The 18,423-nt window shown below is 27.3% G+C and overlaps 7 protein-coding genes across 17 annotated transcripts; 3 read left to right on the forward strand and 4 right to left on the reverse strand.

The window, feature by feature from the left end:
• The first annotated feature begins 72 nt into the window (after positions 1-72).
• On the forward strand, positions 73-2,235 carry LOC100881572 (3'-5' ssDNA/RNA exonuclease TatD). 3 transcript variants are annotated; one of them, XM_003702580.3, is made up of 2 exons: positions 73-501; positions 847-2,235. In XM_003702580.3, the coding sequence occupies exon 2, from the start codon at positions 870-872 to the stop codon at positions 1,803-1,805; it is 936 nt and encodes a 311-aa protein (XP_003702628.1). In that variant the 5' UTR covers positions 73-501; positions 847-869; the 3' UTR covers positions 1,806-2,235. The 3 variants fall into 3 exon arrangements, with proteins under 3 accessions (XP_003702628.1, XP_012139175.1, XP_076392155.1); XM_012283785.2 differs by having other exon boundaries at positions 73-297; XM_076536040.1 differs by lacking the exon at positions 73-501 and adding an exon at positions 570-587.
• Positions 2,158-4,553, reverse strand: LOC100875267 (uncharacterized). Of its 2 annotated transcripts, XM_012283775.2 has the most exons (6): positions 4,432-4,530; positions 4,322-4,350; positions 3,467-4,259; positions 2,763-3,397; positions 2,572-2,674; positions 2,158-2,499 (listed from the first exon to the last, which is right to left on the reverse strand). In XM_012283775.2, exons 3-6 carry the CDS (start codon positions 4,138-4,140, stop codon positions 2,277-2,279), a joined length of 1,635 nt encoding a protein of 544 aa, XP_012139165.1. In that variant the 5' UTR covers positions 4,141-4,259; positions 4,322-4,350; positions 4,432-4,530; the 3' UTR covers positions 2,158-2,276. The 2 variants fall into 2 exon arrangements, with proteins under 2 accessions (XP_012139165.1, XP_012139164.1); XM_012283774.2 differs by having other exon boundaries at positions 4,322-4,553.
• Positions 4,554-4,603: 50 nt separating this feature from the next.
• Sptz (zinc finger FYVE-type containing 26 spastizin) lies at positions 4,604-16,007 on the forward strand. Of its 5 annotated transcripts, XM_076535975.1 has the most exons (13): positions 4,622-5,033; positions 5,141-5,306; positions 5,398-5,985; positions 6,072-7,424; positions 8,752-8,898; positions 8,973-9,800; positions 9,879-10,418; positions 10,508-11,707; positions 11,792-12,301; positions 12,381-12,745; positions 12,820-14,399; positions 14,482-14,735; positions 14,795-16,007. In XM_076535975.1, exons 1-13 carry the CDS (start codon positions 4,864-4,866, stop codon positions 14,960-14,962), a joined length of 7,869 nt encoding a protein of 2,622 aa, XP_076392090.1. In that variant the 5' UTR covers positions 4,622-4,863; the 3' UTR covers positions 14,963-16,007. The 5 variants fall into 5 exon arrangements, with proteins under 5 accessions (XP_076392092.1, XP_012139168.2, XP_076392091.1 ...); XM_076535977.1 differs by lacking the exon at positions 14,795-16,007 and having other exon boundaries at positions 4,604-5,033; positions 12,820-13,138; positions 14,482-14,559; XM_012283778.2 differs by lacking the exon at positions 14,795-16,007 and having other exon boundaries at positions 4,615-5,033; positions 12,820-14,420; positions 14,482-14,559.
• On the reverse strand, positions 7,330-8,200 carry LOC143265291 (uncharacterized; the record flags this gene model as incomplete). Its single annotated transcript, XM_076536573.1, has 2 exons — positions 7,330-7,657; positions 7,735-8,200. Coding segments are annotated over 2 exons (672 nt in total), but the record flags the coding sequence as incomplete, so codon positions are not given.
• Positions 8,199-8,789, reverse strand: LOC105662334 (uncharacterized). Its single transcript, XM_076536061.1, has 2 exons — positions 8,651-8,789; positions 8,199-8,574 (listed from the first exon to the last, which is right to left on the reverse strand). Exons 1-2 carry the CDS (start codon positions 8,732-8,734, stop codon positions 8,263-8,265), a joined length of 396 nt encoding a protein of 131 aa, XP_076392176.1. The 5' UTR covers positions 8,735-8,789; the 3' UTR covers positions 8,199-8,262.
• On the reverse strand, positions 14,431-18,420 carry LOC100879294 (uncharacterized protein C14orf119). Of its 4 annotated transcripts, none has more exons than XM_076536064.1 (3): positions 18,279-18,420; positions 16,141-16,418; positions 14,431-16,006 (listed from the first exon to the last, which is right to left on the reverse strand). In XM_076536064.1, exon 3 carries the CDS (start codon positions 15,997-15,999, stop codon positions 15,643-15,645), a length of 357 nt encoding a protein of 118 aa, XP_076392179.1. In that variant the 5' UTR covers positions 16,000-16,006; positions 16,141-16,418; positions 18,279-18,420; the 3' UTR covers positions 14,431-15,642. The 4 variants fall into 4 exon arrangements, with proteins under 4 accessions (XP_076392179.1, XP_076392180.1, XP_076392178.1 ...); XM_076536065.1 differs by lacking the exon at positions 18,279-18,420 and adding an exon at positions 16,750-16,891; XM_076536063.1 differs by lacking the exon at positions 18,279-18,420 and adding an exon at positions 16,620-16,761.
• Positions 16,981-17,841, forward strand: Srp14 (signal recognition particle 14). The gene is made up of 4 exons (XM_003702643.3): positions 16,981-17,136; positions 17,197-17,269; positions 17,344-17,456; positions 17,537-17,841. The coding sequence occupies exons 1-4, from the start codon at positions 17,113-17,115 to the stop codon at positions 17,651-17,653; spliced, it is 327 nt and encodes a 108-aa protein (XP_003702691.1). The 5' UTR covers positions 16,981-17,112; the 3' UTR covers positions 17,654-17,841.
• Positions 18,421-18,423: the final 3 nt, after the last annotated feature.

Below are 18,423 nucleotides of genomic sequence, written 5' to 3' on the forward strand. Positions count from 1 at the left end.
AAACGAAAACTTGTAGTTCAACTATAATGTTCTCTCATGAATTCTACTATATTATAAGAAAAAATTAAATATCATATTTAATAAATAAATATGTACAAAGAGCACTAATAACATATAAATTAGAAAATAATGTTTTATATAATTCTAAAAATATAATTTGTACAGCAAATGTTTGCATGATTCGATGCTTTGAGAGCCAATATATTTCGCATTGAATCAATTTATTAAAGGAATTAATCATACTGTGCCGAGGGCAATATTATATATTGCGTGTATCGTTACATGATTAATCGTTGTGTATGTACATATATGTATTAATATTTTGATTCTAAATACACGAAGAAAAAGAAAATTACAATTTAATTGATAAAATATCTTTATGTACATAATACATATCTCAAGTGTTCTTACAAATCACGTTCAAGAATTCAGACTTTGACATCACGGATTAATTTGAGACTATTTCGACGAGCTGGCAACAGATGTATTTTGAATTTTATCGTTAGTGTCTAAAACATATTTTTACTATATTTATTACATATTTGTAATTATGTATAAGTTGTTTTCTTTTATTTTGGTTAATATAGGTTAAGTACTATGATTATGTATGAAATATTTTTTCCAATGGTTTAGGAATTCAATAAACAATATATATTGAATGAATATAAATTCGCTAATAACTAAGTGCTATAAAATTTGATTAATATCTTTACTCGTTTAATAAATATTGCATAACTGTTTTTATTATTTCATGCTTTAAACTATTATTATTGTACTACATTACATTAGTATATTTTTTAATATGAATAATACATTTTAATAACTACTATCTTTATTTTATTTCAGATATTGTAACTAAACGTTGAGGAATGGCTGAAAATGCTACTGCATCGAATGCAGAGGAAAAAACTATTTCCTCAGCTATGACACAGTGTTATGAAAATTATATTATAGTTGATGTTGGTGCCAATCTTACAAATAAAAAATATAGCAGAGATTTAGATAGTGTAATTCAGAGAGCAAAGGATGCTGGGGTACAAAAAATTATGGTAACAGGTGCAAGTATTCGTTCCAGTAAAGAAGCATTACGGTTAACCAGGATATATCCGGGTACTCTGTATTCTACTGCTGGAGTACATCCTCATGATGCCAAGTCTTGGGAAAATCCTGATACTTTACAAGAACTTGAAAGCATAGCTAACAATCCAGAATGTGTAGCAATAGGAGAATGTGGTTTAGATTATAGTCGTGATTTTTCTGATCCTGAGACACAACGTGCTGTATTTCATAAACAAGTAGAACTTGCATGCCAGCTAACCAAACCACTTGTAATACATGAAAGAGGTGCTCAAACAGATGTCTTGGAAGTCTTGGATCATTATAAAAGTTGTTTACCACCAGTGTTAATTCATTCATTTATTGGAACTGCAAAAGAAGCACAAATTTATTTAGATCATGGTTTTTATTTAGGAATTACAGGATATTTATGTAAAGATAAATCTGATAGCGGAGTAAGACAATTATTGGAAAGAAGACTTGCACCTTTAGAAAGAATATTAGTAGAAACAGATGCTCCATTTATGTATCCAAATACTAGAGCCAGTAAGTTGCCTGTACACGTTAAAGATGCTCTTACTGAAAGATCCATGACATTTCTTCATCGTTATTGTACTTTTCAACGTAATGAACCATGTGCCTTGCCTGCAATAGTGGAGATGGTAGCAGCATTTATGCAAATTTCTCCAGAAGAGGTTGCCTTAGCTACTGCTTTCAATGCTTTAAAACTGTTTGGTTTAAATCAGTAATATTAATAATCATTTGTAACTATAAAAAAAATGGTGCTACTTGGTGCTATTTAATATTTTGTTTATTTTGTCATCAATACATCACTCCTTCTCATGTTTTAAAATATTATTAGTTTACGGAAATATATCTTTTATAATAATAGTGACAATGTCGATATAATTTACTGGCAAAGAAGAAAAAAAGGAAGGAAAATATGAAATGATTTATGTATTAATAATTATTACCTATATGTGTTACTTATATTCTATGTTTATAAAAATACTCATTGATATATTCAAATTATTATATAAGACATTTTACTTCTTATGATGTAATACAAATTTTGTAGAAGTATGTATAAAATACATATAGTCCAGAATCATACAACTTTATTGTTGATGTTACAAATATTTTCATATAAATAAATTGTTAAACGAACCATTCACTACACATTTCTTTTTATATTGGAATTCCTAATTTTAACAACACTTCTAACCCTGTGGAATATTTGCAATATTACATTTTGATTGTATAGCTCGCTGAAGATATGATATTTTTTCACCATAAGATAAAGTTTCCCATAAATATGGATTTATAAGAATAACATAATATCCTTTCATTGTTTCAATTGCTTTTAATGGTAACAGCACTGTACTTAATATATTTCCTTTATTAATGCAATATGCCATTCTTGGAAATAAAAACAAAAGAATTCTGTAAAAAATAAATATATTACATTTATATTATTATCATATAAACATACTTAAAAAATGCAGTATGCCTTACTTGCTACATTCTGATGGTACAGCCAGCTCATCAACACATTTAATGTCTTTATAGTTCCTAATATCCAAAGGTAAACCATTTGGTTGTATAACAATAACATGATCTAAAATGATAAAAGGAAAAATCTGAATACAGAACTTCTGAATATTAATTTCACATTATGACTGTTCCATTACTTATTCATTTCTTACCAATTAATTCACCAGATTTTGTTTTTAAATCACTCTTTATATATTTAGCATCTCCTACTGCCCTTTCCAAACTTTCAAGAAAGGAAGGATCTCTATTTCTCATGTTATATGTATAAGTTTTGTCTAATATAGTTTCATTTATCATAGGTCCAGTATATTCAGGATAAAGGAGTCTAATACACCAATATAATTTTAAAACATTCAACATAGTGTATTTATTTGTTACTTTCAAATAGTGAGTTTCATATATAACAAAAACTTTCTCTATTAATTCTGGACAATAACAATCCAATGAAAGCAAACGAAAAGCAACAGATGCTGCATCACTCAAGGGATAATCATAACTTTTAACGAAATCAAGTAACAATGTTTGTATACTTTCCCAATTTGGTGGTTTATAATTAGCTATGATAAGACTTTTCATAAAATGATCAATGGAAGAAGTTGTACATTGATCTAAAACACTTCTATTCTTTAAAAGTATTGAAGACAAATAATCCAGCAAATCAACATTTCCATGACGCATTTTATTTAGATATTTTAAAATAAGCGTACATTCCATAAAAGTAGTGTTGTTATTTAATACAGCATTGCATAATGCATCCACCATTTCTTCACTATAAAACTCTATATTTCTGTGGACAGAATTGAAATAATAATAATGAAGGAATCAAATTAACTTAATTCAATAATTTAATACTTACCCCTTTACAACTTTATTAGAAACAAGAGAAAGTAATGATTGTATCTCCATGAATTCTAAATATTGACAATTGGTTCTTATTTTATTTTTTACTTTAAATAAAAGTCTTGAAGAAACTGGATTCCATTTTCTTAAAGTACATAATGCACGAAAAACATCTTTCATATCTTTTGGCTTTATATCATGTCTGCATAAAATATTAATAATGTAAAGTTTTGTTTCTGTATCGTGTATAATACAAGAAAACTTGAGAGCTTGTATTAAATTATAACTTTGGTCATTAAGTTCAAATTGTGCTCTTTGTTGAAAAACTTTGGGCAAAGCAATACATATAGATTCAGTGAGTGGTACTTTATTTTCTGTGGTACTTGAGTATTCCTTTAATACATTGTACAATAGCATTATTTGTCCAACAGATAAATCATTCACTTGAACACGTACTAATTGAAGTAATGATTGAACCAGTGAAGAGTGAACAGATACATTCAAAAGCAATAGAGTATGTAAAACTGCTACAAGATCATTTATGGGTAATGATCTTATTCCTGATGGAATTAATTGACACATATGTACAAATTCTTCAGAATTTCTTATTTTCTGCTTGGAAAGTGTTTCATCTTTTATTAGCGCATCTCTCAAACTAATCATAGCTTGAAGAGCCGTTTTTACATCCATATCTTTATAAGTTTGTTGAATAGTTTTAATAATGCTTTTAGGATCATTATCTAAATTTAAGACATTCTCCACATTTGCTTTTTTTTCATAATTTTCTAACGTTTCACGTGCTAAAATATCTGCAAATTACACAATATTAGAAAATTTAAAGAAAAATTAAAAGTATTATAGTGTTTATTACCTTGAGTAAAATTTACACGGTTTTGCAATCTATTATAAAATGGTAAATTATATATTTTTATTGAATCTTTTAATAATATTCTAGTAATTTTGTGCATTTTATAAATGTACCATATCAATTCGTTGAAAATTTATTTTATATTAAATTTAATGTTTTTACTATAAGTAACAGCGTGTTCGTACTCAGCATACAAGCAGTGACTACAGATACAACAAGATTGAAGATGTTTTTATTTTCTGGAGTATATGAATCTGTGACTCGAAAACGAGCGCCATCTACTTTATCTTTGTATAAAATTATGAAACACTGTGTATTCATTTGTTCATCATCATTTGTTCATGTATACAACTAATGGGGTGGAAAGCGCACGCACAAGATTGAATATGAAAAACTCTACAGACTTTATGTTGAACGAACAGTATTTATATATATATGGTGGATTAAATTTTATCAATCAGTGACTAATATTATTCATCAAAATGTTGACGCATGGCTGAAATTTGTGTGTCGTTGCTTTTTTACGTTAAATAAACGTTAGAAAAATGTCAGGCGAAATAGAAATGTTAGAAATAAGTAAATATATTTCGTCGAAATTATGGTATACATCTCTTATCATTTCCCAAGAAAATAATAAATATAAACATCTTCTGCCTCAGTGTAATAATGACACTGTGGATTTCATTGAGCCCAGAACTTTAATTACAAATTTAATGTAAGTATGTTGAAATTGTACACATAGTAAAATAGATCACTAAATATTGTTAATACAATAATTAAAATTGCATGATCTATATATTTGACTTTTTTCATGTTTATTAGCCACACGCAGAATGAAAATGAACATCAATGGATTATTTACACATTATTACAGAGACTTATTGACAATACTACTTTAGATATTAAATGTATTGAAAAGCAACAAAGTTACATACAACGATTACATGCTTTGTCTTTATGCAAAAATTTAACAAAACATTCACAACAGGTATTTAATCTCGTTTGTTATTATTCATGCATTTTCTATTTTATAAAGCATCAAATATATTTATAATAAATTGTGTGTATACATTTTATAGGAATTATTAATGTTATTAAAATATGACTTAGAGCAACAGAGTTTAAAAGTTTTTAAGGAAAATGATAACGAATATTTCATGCTTTTGAAGCAAAATATATGTAATAATCCAATTATTGTATGTTGGATCTTCAATGAATTAATATTAATCTATTCTAACACATCAAGTGACATTGTTTATACCTTACAAGATTTATATTTTTCTCTTATAAAAGAATTGTTAGAATTAAAATTATTTAAACAAAATGCTTTTGGATGTGTATTGTGTATTATATCAAAAATGAATATAATCAAGCTTGATATGGATTTATTATCCACGTTGCTTTTTCCTGCATTATTGAAAACATGTAATATTCAAGATATTGAATCTGCATTATATTCAAGGACAAACAAAACATTTTTTAACAAGTGGTGTATCTTCCTTAATGAAACTTATGCACAGTCCAAAGTTGTTAACAATTTAAATAATGCATTGAAAATTCAAGAACAATTATTTCATTTTATTAGTTCATCTAGTCCACTTATAAATAAAAGTAAACTTATAGAAAGAGTGGCTAATATGAAACTACACTGGGTTATAGATATTTTGGTATGTTATATACAAATTTGTAAGTTAATATTATGCAAAACAAAAGAAGGGTACAATCCTTATACTTAATTTTATTTTTCTTTTAGGATATTTGTTATACTTTAATAACATATGGAAAATATGATGACATTTCATCCATACTGTCCTGTAAATTAATAAATATTTTTTGGCCTGTTTTGCTATTCAAAGTTCTAAATGAATATTCACAGAAAGAAATCCCTTTGAATGGGAATGAAGAAAATTATGAATCTGTATTTAATTCAATTAATTTTTTAACATTAAAATATGATTTCAATGCATTATGTGATTCTTCACTAAATGAATTGAAAATTACTTTGAAAAAAGATATAAAAATTTTACAATATATCTTGAATTGGATGAAAGAAAATATTGACATAAAAGATTCTAATCAAGTTCAGGAAATAACAGAATTGATTGACTTTCAACAAAAAGGTTCTATTAAGTGGATATTCAACCTTCTACAATATTTTAGTACCCTATCAGTGTTGAAAATGACTACAAATATACATGAAGATCACGATAAAATTACAACTTTATTAGAAGATCTTTCTGAATCTAAAAATATTTTTTATGCATACTGCAGTATATTAAATGCTCTGAAAGCTATTTTATTATGTGATACTTATAATTTAAGGCAATCTACTATTGCAAATTACTTTTCTAACATGCAACATTATGTACAAATGTTACATCCACTTAGTTTGCGCATTCAAGTAATAGAAAATATATTTTGTTTACTTTTTTTACAACATAAAGATTTTGATCATATTCCAAAGAGTAATGAGAAGAACAATATAAGTGTTTTTCCTGAACAATCAAAATTTGAAAATAAATGGATAAGACAACCTTTAGAAACCTTTGTTTGTAATAAATATGCAGTAAGAGATGTACTATTTCATTTGAAAAATATTATATCAGCTACAGAAACTGAATATACAAAAATGAAAGAAGAAAATGAATGTACAGACGAAATAGAACAGATTCAAAAACATATTTCTTTCATTAATCTAGCAGTAACTGATGCAAAATGGAGATTGGAACTTTATACAAATGCACAGTTCACTGAAAACACTGATATTGAAGAAACAGACAAAAGTTTTACAAATAAATCTGAAACCAAACTTTTGTCAGAAAGAAAGTTAAATCATCTTAAAGAAAATATACTTTTTTATCAAGAAAACAGTATCACAGATGACACAAAAGTCAAGTCTAATAGCAGTTCTGAATCGGAACCAATACACACTAATACTAAGCGGCGAAAGCGTTCTAAAAACACAGCAACAACTATAGATAATATAGTAATAAAAGATATTAATCGTAAACCATTGTTCATAAATTGTTTATTGGCTACCAAAGAAAGCCTCATTATACGATGTTTGTGGATGAATAATTACGTAAAAGCCCAAAACATTATAGAGGTAATTCTATTAATATTGACAATGTTTTTATATGTTTCTTATTGCAGCTTCAAATATTTTATATGCATCTTCTTCAAACTCAGTAGGTTCATATGTAATCAATTGTTTTTCTTCTGTCTTTTCTGTTGGCATACTTAATATACCAGGGGGATTAGTTGCATAATACTTTTTTGCAAAACGTATTCTTTTTCTTGGAAAGAAAACATTACAGCGCAAACACCAACAACACCATCCTACAAAATTATACATTGCTATTACGAATTACTTATTGAAATCATGTCTGATAATATTTTTCAGTCATATATTATACCTTTGTGGCACCAACAGGGAATTGCAAGACATATATAAATTAAAAACCATACTTTAATGATTAACCATATTTTTGATAACGTTTTCTTCACTACAGGTTTATCCATTTCATGCTCATAATTATTAATCAAGCAATCTACTGCCTTAATACCAAGTTTCTTAGACACTTCTGTGCAATTTTCATAACTGAATAGTTTTTTAAGTATTTCTTTCGGTTGTTCTTGCTTTTTTTCAGTATCATTGAACGTTTTATTATTAGTAGTTATATCTTCTGCTATTTGTTCTTCATATTCCTTTTTGAATTTTCCATAATCATAGACTTCTTCTTCTGGTTCTATGTTTAAATCATTCTCAGTAGTGATTGTATATTCATTCTGATGATTTATTTTCGTAATAGGAGTATCATATTGTTCATTATTATGTTTTGCTCGATGGACTCTTTTATAAATGTCTTGATCTTGCAGCTTTTATAATCTGAAAATGTATGCTGACTGAAGTTACATTTTAATTTGCATATGCAATTTATTAATTAATTATTAAACACTTTATCCAGATCTTCTTTAAAACCCGCGATAAATGGTTTATCTACTTCTATGTTAGAACTTTCCCATATATGTGGTTTTAAATTAGGAAGTTCATTTATATATTGCATTTTATTCACTGTTTTACGTTTATTGTAATTGTCCACATATGAATGTAAAGGTTTATATCTACTTTCATCTTCTATATTAAATTTTAATTCTGCTAAATCTGCAGGTTGTATCAGTTCATTTTCATTTTCTTCATCATAATCTTTGCTATCAGATGAAATCTCAAATACTTTCTCATTTTCTAAATTGATCTGCATAAATTTAAAGCATTAGTAGAAAAATTATCTATAACAGTGATTAGAGATCATATCATTTATAGTGCTCAACTTTATACAGTGGTAATGGTATAACAGAAACATTAAATAACAACCATATAAATGATATTTTTCGTAGGAACATGTTTAGCTTCATTTTTCTTTATTTTCCAGACATCTGATATAAAAGGTACTCAATTAAATGGAGAAGTAGAATTTTCAAAAGCATTACATACATTTAAAAGGAATTTAAATAAAGAAGACCATACATTAAATGACAAAACCCACTCTACAGAAACTCTACAACCTTCCATGTTAGAGGTATGTTAATAGAAATCAACTTATTTTTCTTGTAAAATGAAATATTTCACTTAACAATTGTTACGTTTTCGTAGAATATAAGATTGGTTATGCAAGAAGGTATACAGTCATTTAGACACACTAGCCAACTTGAAACCTTTTTGGCATCTCAAGAAATTAATTTGCGAATGCTGAGTATAGGAATTCTTAGCAACAATGAAATATTAACATTATGTGCATTAGATGTGGCATTAACTATGAGTCAAATCTATCTTATTTCATACAATCTGTGTGAAGTTGCAATGAAATATTTAAAATTATGTAAAACACTTGACAATACAGAATATGCACATTTCTTTTTTACACTTCATCAGTTACTATCTGAAAATAATGAAGAATTATCTATAGAAAATATATTATGCGATGCAAAAAATGCATTATCTGTAAAGGAATACAAAAAAAGAGATGATTTTTGGAATGAAATTATGAATAAACACCTCGAATTCAAAAAATCGCAGGCAAACAAAAACACAATCAATAAAATTTTGAAAGATAGTAATTATTTGCCCGGTTTAAAGGTGCTTAGCAAGGTAGCTGCTATTTCTTGTGGAACTAAGAAATACATGCAAAATGTATGTTCTCATTTGCAACTCTTGCACTCGATCGTTCCTACTGAACATACTATACTTACAGTTTCTGATTTATTAAAAGTTCCATTACATTATTGTTTTGGTTATCAAATATTTGAACTTAAAATTGAACCACATAAACTTGAACCAATTGCTCACAATTTACAAGTTAATTTAGCCCATAGTATTCTTACAAATGTTTATCCTAAATTCTTTTATGAGAAAGATGTAAATTATATTAATATTAGAAAAGAAAATGGATGTATTATTTTAAATAAAGCTACATATAATTCGGTATGTATTACTTTTATAAATGACTGTACAATATGTTAGAAATATTATGCAAAATATAAAATAGTAATTTTATTACAGGATGTAAGTTATAAAATTCAAGGACCAAATCAGTGTGTTTCGGAAATATTAACCGAGTTTTTACAAATTTTGTATAATTTAAATTTAGGTCAGTCTCACTTGAGTCACGACATTTGTAGAACTATTTCTAAGCATCCTGATATTCAAAATGTGTTAAAAAAGACATCTCGTCTTGTGAGTTTGGACCTAAGTGAATTATCTGTAGAAGATGACACACTTACTTTCCTTTTAAATACATGGAATCTAATGTATCTACATGCTACTTTAACTGTCTGGGCAAATTATCCTCCTTTCAATAGTTTGCAGCATGCTATTTCGTTGATGTCTATTGGTTACTTAATCGGTGATTTAGGCCTTGTAACCCTTGCTGCACTTAGATCAAAGTTATTAGACAATATTATATTGGATAAGAACCTTTTTATACCAGTTGAAGAACTTAATGAACAAGCATGGCAAGATTTGGATATTACATACAATAGTGTTCATCCAACAGTGTTTTTTATGATGGCTAATGAGTTTTATGGAACACCCTGTATCAAAGTAAGTATTTTTTTTCATATAATTTTTTTATTAATATATTTGATGTATCAGGTGTTTCTTATTAATGATATTTTATCTTATCTTCACAGGTATGTAAGGCCGAATCATTAAACAAGGATTTAATTAGTGCTTTCCACGAATATCTTGATTATTATTCATTAAGATCTGAGAAATCTATACAGAACATAGAAACTCAAATAACAATTCTATTACCTGAAATTGTAAAACGGTATCAAAATTTTATAGCTCAAAATCAGAAAAGTGATTTGCAGGATGGTAGTAATAACGACAACTTGTTTTCAATAAATAATTATTTTAAATCTGATAAAGACATACTTGTGCAATATATGCCATCTTCCTATTCGTATAGTATACTATTGAATTATTTAAATGGTCCTATTATACATCCTCAGAAGCAAACTAATCAATATAAGGCTGTTTGGAAAACTCATACTATAAGGCCAAGTTTATTACAATATTTGGAAAGTCAATGTTGGATCATTTCCTATCTTTTACAAAGGATACAAAATGAAAATCCAACTATTTTAGAAAACAGTTGTGATAATTTGAAACGCACTGCATGTCTTGAAAATCTCTTGGGTTCATCTTGGATAGAAGAAATGAAATCATTATTTGAAAATAATCCAACTCTCACAGCCATTCTTGAAATAATATCAACAAAGCGATTGTGGTCCCATTTTGAATCTATGTTAAATGAAAATAAATGGAATGCTTGTTTAAAACTTGTAAATGCTTTGCCAAGTCATTTGACTCTAAGTACAGAGTTGCAATATTTTAAAGATAAAGTTATTGGTTATATCGTTTCCAAAAAAAGTAGCACATCAGATGTGGGAACATTACAATGTTTGTACCAAATTAAAGATGTGTATGCATTAAGTCAAACAGTATTGTATAATATCAATAAGTGGCATATAACAGTTTGTGAACAAGCTTTGCTTTATGCAGTGTATCATATAGATAATGATAAATTACCTGCACACTGTAAACTTCAATTGAATGAAATTTTAAACAGAGTACTTATTTTTCATAAAATGCTTCCATACTGTGAAACTCAATCTGATGAAAGTTGGTATGACATTGTTTACTGTACAGACAAAATTGATCCATTGCATATTATCAAATCACTAATGAATGCAGACAAATTTGAATTGTGCTTAGAATGGATGGAATGTCAAGCATTTTCTTTAGAGTTGCATCCTATTATGACGGAAGAGTTTTTAATTGGTCTTTTAAAAAGTGAATCTCAAAATTTTAAACAAACTTTGAAGGTAATTTATAAAATACTATAAAATTAATAGCGTATAAGCTATAATATTTATGTAATCGTAACGTAAACATATTTTTTTCTGCAGTTTCTTCAAACATTACCTTTGGATCAATCAATTAAACTATGCAAGATCATACTAAAAAAGTTAGAATCCATTGATTCACTGCAGTTTATTTGTAACTATTTATTACAATATTGTAAAGCAACAGAAACTATAAAATATCGAAGAACTTTATTAGGAATTGATATTTTAAGTGTGTTAGAAGTTCAAGAGAGGCCACTATACATTCATCTTATAAAAGAACCATTGTTAATGTTAGAACAATTACTCATGAATTGTAAATTCGAAAATATTCAAAAAATATTAAACAAAATTCAAAATAAATTAGAACAAGTAAATATTTCAAGAAATAACTTTGACGAGATTATAAGATTTTATGCTAAAAAATCGCTAGATTGTCGTGTTTCTTTACAATGTGACATAGTTGAAACCAGATCAAGAAATGTACAATGTTCTGCTTCAGAATCTGAAAATACTGAATTTGTTATGCCTCTATTAGTTCCTACCAAAGAAGAATGGGTACCTAATGATAAGGTATATAAAACTGATATTTCAATATCTTTCAATAATTTACATTATATAAATCATTTAACTGTTTCTTTCTATTTAACAGGCCAGAAAATGCAGTTGCTGCAAAAACGTTATATTTTCAATGTTTAACAGAAGACATCACTGTCGAAGATGCGGTCGTGTTATTTGTGCAACATGTTCCCAACATCGTATGCAAATTTCCGGTTATCCACCTTCTGTACTTGTACGTGTTTGTGACGATTGTAAACGGCAAACTGCTCTACAAGCACATGTTCTTCAAGGAACATCATCCACTCCAAATAGCGAGGTATTTGATTATTGGCGGCTAACAAGAAACCAAAAACATAATGAAACTATCAGGGAAGAATTTTCATTTGAATATGCGCCAAACATTTCTTTATGTTTGGCTATTCTTAACTTACATTCTGACCATAAAACGTACACTAGGTAATAATTATATTTAAATATTTCTTAATAAAGTTTTTTGATTTAAAGATACTTAGTGAAATGTATTACTGTAGTTTTTTATTAGATTGTTGCGATGAAATGAAGCATCTTTTGCAACCCGTTAACGGAAAAATAAATCCTGAAGTGGATCACGTTGTAATCATCAAAATGATACGTTCTCTCTTGATTGCTGCAAAGGTTAAATGCGCTAAATTGGGCCTCAATGCTGGATTAGTACATTGCGACAGATTTTTGTCACAAGTAGATCTTATCACGAGTCTTGTGCAATCTGATTGTTTGCATCTTATACCATCTGATGATTTACATAAACGAAGATTAAGGAAATTAAGAGATCTTCTAATCGAAAAAGAACAATGGACTATTGCTTTGGATGTAAGTACTAAGGCAGGGTTAGACACACAAGGTGTTTGGGCAACTTGGGGTAAAGCCTGTTTGAAAATGGGATATTTTGATCAAGCACGAGATAAATTTTTCCACTGTCTGGATAAAGTACAGTATGAAAACTTCGATGACTGGGTCATTTTATCATATCCAAAGGAATCAGAAAATATAAGAACAAGAGAAACTCAAACATCAGTAACTAAAACTAATAAAGATGAGAAAAGCAAAATAGATGAGCTTAACTTAAAAAAAACAGAATTCTCCAAAAATCGTCCATTGAAAGATCCACCATTACTGACAGAAATTTTACAAATAATAGATAATTTAAACATGTACAAACAATATGCGCAATATCCCCATCAGTATAAATCTAGCGCCTCTCAGGAAATATTAAATAATTTTGGGAACTTCACACTGACAAGTCAAAGACAACCAAATGTTAAAAATACATTTACAATTATACAAAACCTTTATTACCATGAAAGTCTTTATTATTTGCTAACTTATGGAAGTTATAATTCAATTTTAGAATTTTTCTTAAAACATGAAGAATTTAACAAGTGTCTTACTTTTACCTTACAAAATGATTTAGAACCTGATCTATTTTTCAATGCAGTTTATTTATACTGTTTAAAAAATGGAACTGTTGAGAAACTTCAAGAAAGTATGATAAATAAGGAACCAAGTTTATTAATCTGGAAGAAGTATTTAATATATGTCTGTCATAGTTTAGAAAAAAAGCAATATTTAAATATTTTGTACCAACTGCAACTGTTTATGAAAGACTCTGTGAGAGCAGCAATGACATGTATACGTTTTTATCTTCAAGAAATAACTAGTTATACAGATTTATGTGCCAGAACACATTTTTTAATCGACGCCCAAAGACATTTAGAGTCCGAATTACAACTTGAAACATTGAATAGGAAAAGAAAAAAAAGTACAAGTTCCATGCATAGCAATCAAGGAATTTTAACTATGGAGATGGAGCCTTCAGAAATAGATAAACATATAAATACCATCTGTAGACAGATGGAAATTACAAAATTTCTAGCAAATTGCGAAAAAGAAGGAAGAGCTCCCCTTCAGTTTTTGAACCTATTTCCAGATAAGGATACTAACAGTTCTCATATTTTTGAATTACCGACATTATTTGGTACTCAACAGCAGAAAATCGATTTAGCTGTTTTAGCCATTCTTTGTGGACATAATATTGAAGAAGGATTTGGGATAGCGTTTAGAATAATGCAAGGTTTTCTTCAGTAATTTAAATGTAACATAAATGTTTCATGACACCATTTATCTACTTATCTAAATAATACATATTATTTCAGATTATAATTTACCGCGGCTAAAGATATATTCTTTAGCTGGGCATATTTTGACAATGAAAAACAACATTCCTGCAATTGAACAATTAATTAAGTGCTGTTACACTTCTGGGATTCCAAATTCACACATTATATCAGATTATGTATTGACACATTGTGTCAAATTGTTATTGAATCATTTACACAATGAACCAGAATCAATTCAAAAAAATGATATTCATAATCTTATTAGATTAATAACAGACATAGAACTGAAGGTAAGACTTAATTTTATATAATTTTTTTTATTTTTATGATTATCATTTTCAATTTTTAGATAAATGCATACATTGAATTCAAGCAATTAAAAGCTGCATATCTATTAGCTGTTAAGTATTCAAGGGCACAAGATGTAAGAAAAATTTTAAAAGAATCTGACAGACTTGGTCAAACTACTATTAAAGCAATATGTATGAAATGGCTTCAACGAGAAGGAAAATTGTAATTACAGGATCAATTATACAAGTAAGTAAATAAATGTGCAATATACATTCCCCCTACTCTGTTTTCCAATGGAATGAAATACTAATATATTATATTGAATTTTTAAAAACATGATAATTTAAAATGTTAAAGTTTTATGAACATAAAATGTACAATGCATTTTTATTTTTCAAGTTTTGTACTTTATGAATAGTATATTTATCTTAATTTTAAATGATATAAAATTAAGTGATATATTCTAAAGATTCAATAAAATGTAATCATAAGAAGATATAATGATAGCTAAAAACTTTATTGAAATCATTGATATGTATAATAAATAACACTTGTGAATAATATAAGTAAAATCTATATCTTTTTATAATTTATAATAATTAGTGTATTTGTATGTAAATATAAAATGTCAACAATTGTTATTTGTAAATAAATAAAGGGGAAATATTTAAAAAATGAATATCGAAAAATAATGTTGGAATGTATATATAAACCTCACAGATTCAATATTATTAAATATCACAAATTTAAAGACTGACATTGGAATATACTACTTCAAGCATATTTTTTACTTTTGATTATGTTTTCATGTTCAAAATTTTTTCATTCTTTGAAACTATTTCTAATTTGGTAGAAGTATCATTTTTTTTAATATATTCTTATAAAACATTATTCATAATAGAATGTTTACTTATCATTTTTTTCTTCGTTTACTAAAGCCAACAAACGTTCTTCATACTTTTCTGCGAACAGAGGATCAATATTTTTAATAGACAAAAGAAGAGATTCCTTTTCTTGTTGAGTCCAGTTATGGCTCCATTCTCGAAAAAGTTTTACACGACATTGAAATAGACTGGGAGGTCTATCAGATTCATTCATATGTCCTAAAGTTCCCATTTTTAAAACTAGTCCATTAACAACATCCAAGGGTCCACATTGTTCCAAAAGCACATCCAAAAAATCATTTCTTTGCATTTCTGACCATTCTTGAAACCATTCTATTATATAGCGTAATTGGACTTCATTTGATAGCATTGCAGACATGTTATATCTTCAATAAAATTGAACATTAATTCATTATAACATATGTAGTTATAATAATTTTAAAAATTAGACAGTTTGATATTAATTAAACAAATATAATTGCAATGTGTAGATGTTATAAATGACAATAGATATACATACCAAAAAGTTTATATTTACTGATCTGATGTTCTTTTATTGATTATAATTCATAACATATCCTTTATCTTTGATCTACTTCTTCTAACCATCACAAATTCTTTGAATAATACACTTGTCAATACATATGAAATAAATTTACTACATTATAAGATACTGATATAAGTATACAGATAAAGTTCAGAATATTATATCAAGTTATTAATTAGTCAGTTTAGACTTCTTAGAATTAACTTCGATTTCCTCCTCAGAATCCGACTCGTTTTCTGATGCTAGCCGATCTAAAATTTAAAGAAGAATATTAGTTCTTATAAATGTGCGATTAAACAACTTTTAAATTTCAAAATTACTTTTAACATTAATCGAACTGTTTTGTTTTTCCACGAGATCGGTTAAAAAATCATTAGATTCAATTTGCATATCCTTCAAGCAAGAGATTAAGTGAGTTAAACTTTTTGTATTTATTGGAACTAAGTTATTACATTTTTGATAAATACACTTGTCATCTTTACAAATTCTTATATGTAAACTTAAACTATTCATTATGATTTTGCAAAAATTTTTATTCACGTTACAAAATATTTTCGCAAACACGTTTCAACTTTTATTTACATGGTAGTATAGTGTTTTCTGTTGAGGGAGAATGTTCCTCGTGCTGTGAAAATTATATTGTTACGAGAAATTGCTTTCACAATATATAGCAACTAATAACGGTGAAATATTTCTTATTTATTAATGAAAGTACAATATATATATAATCAAGTTAAATAAAATATTTCAAATGGAATTTCGTAAGTTGAATTGTATGTGTTGCTTAAAAATATTCTGTCGCTACATGTAAATACTCCATAACGGTAAATTCGACATGCTCGTCACGTCATTATTGGTCATAGTGGTTGTCATGAATTGATTGATCAAGTGGTGTTTGTATCAAGTGCCCAATAAATTTTATAAACATATGTTGAACTTAGCAAAATGGTTTTACTCGAAAACGATGCGGTAATTTTTCATGCACGAACAACTATTGTTTCCAAGATTTTATACTGATCTGAATTTTAGTTTTTAGTGGAGCTAACACGACTTTTCGACAAATCTCGAATTTCTGGTTCTGTTGTACTAACTATTAAGAGGTGTAAGTATTTACATTGTTATATTGCCGGAATTGTTAAAATACAAAATTTGACTGAAATTTACTTTTTTTTTTAGTTAATGGACATAATAAACCAGTACCTAAAGCAGGAAGGCCTCCATTACCGACACCGAGTGAATATCTCTGTTTAGTAAGGGCAACCTTACGATCCAAGAAAATTTCTACTGTTGTATGTTATCAACATACGTGTACAATAATTTATTTTAATTTTTGTGAAAGAATCTAACTGATAAATATTTTGTATTTCAGATTCATTCTAAGGATGTAAATAAATTTCAACAAGCATATTGGAATCTTTTAAAGACAAATATTAATGGTCTTAAAAAATTAAAAAAAGTTAAATCTGCGAAGCCTAAAGTTCATTGATATTATAATATTAATTCTGTAACATTTATATATTATATATTATTATTGAAATTTTTGTGCATACTTTGTATAACGGAAAATATAATTTTCTTAATGTGTATTGCAATAGTTTAGAAGTACTGCTTAAGAAATAAACAACACTTTGTGTAAATAATGACAATACAAATAAGTTGTTTAACGAAACAGAATATTTTATATTTTTAATCCCAAGTTTCTAGTAAATTTAAAAATTTTGTATTTACTTCCTTTTTTTATAATTCTAGCATAAGTCTTTTGTTGCAATTGCATGTTATAGATTGTATGATATTTTGTATACTCATAATCAATTAATAAAAATTATATATGTATAATAGTATTTCAATTAAATAGATATGTGTGTATTAATAAACATAAAGTGGGTATAGATATGCATTTTATTCAAATCATATTTAATTTAAACACAGTTCAAATGATAGTATTTCTAATTAAATTATTTATTTGCAAAGTAAATAAATTTTTCTTGTCAATTAAAATAGTTATGTAAATGGATTTAAGATAACAAGAACTTAATTATATCGGCACTACCTTTAACCTCAATTTACTGTATGTGTGGAAATCACGTTAATTAAAAATATGGAAGGCGTACCCCTTGACGTAGGCCATTTTGTTGTACGTTCAGGTTTACGGGGATTATTTCTTCAGGGGCAGTTGGAAGTGACTAACAAACTTATAAACCAACATTAATTGCAAGAACATACAAAAATTCAATTATACTGTTGCCATCGTCAAAT

Source organism: Megachile rotundata, chromosome 10 (assembly GCF_050947335.1).
Source record: "Megachile rotundata isolate GNS110a chromosome 10, iyMegRotu1, whole genome shotgun sequence".
NCBI lineage: Eukaryota > Metazoa > Arthropoda > Insecta > Hymenoptera > Megachilidae > Megachile > Megachile rotundata.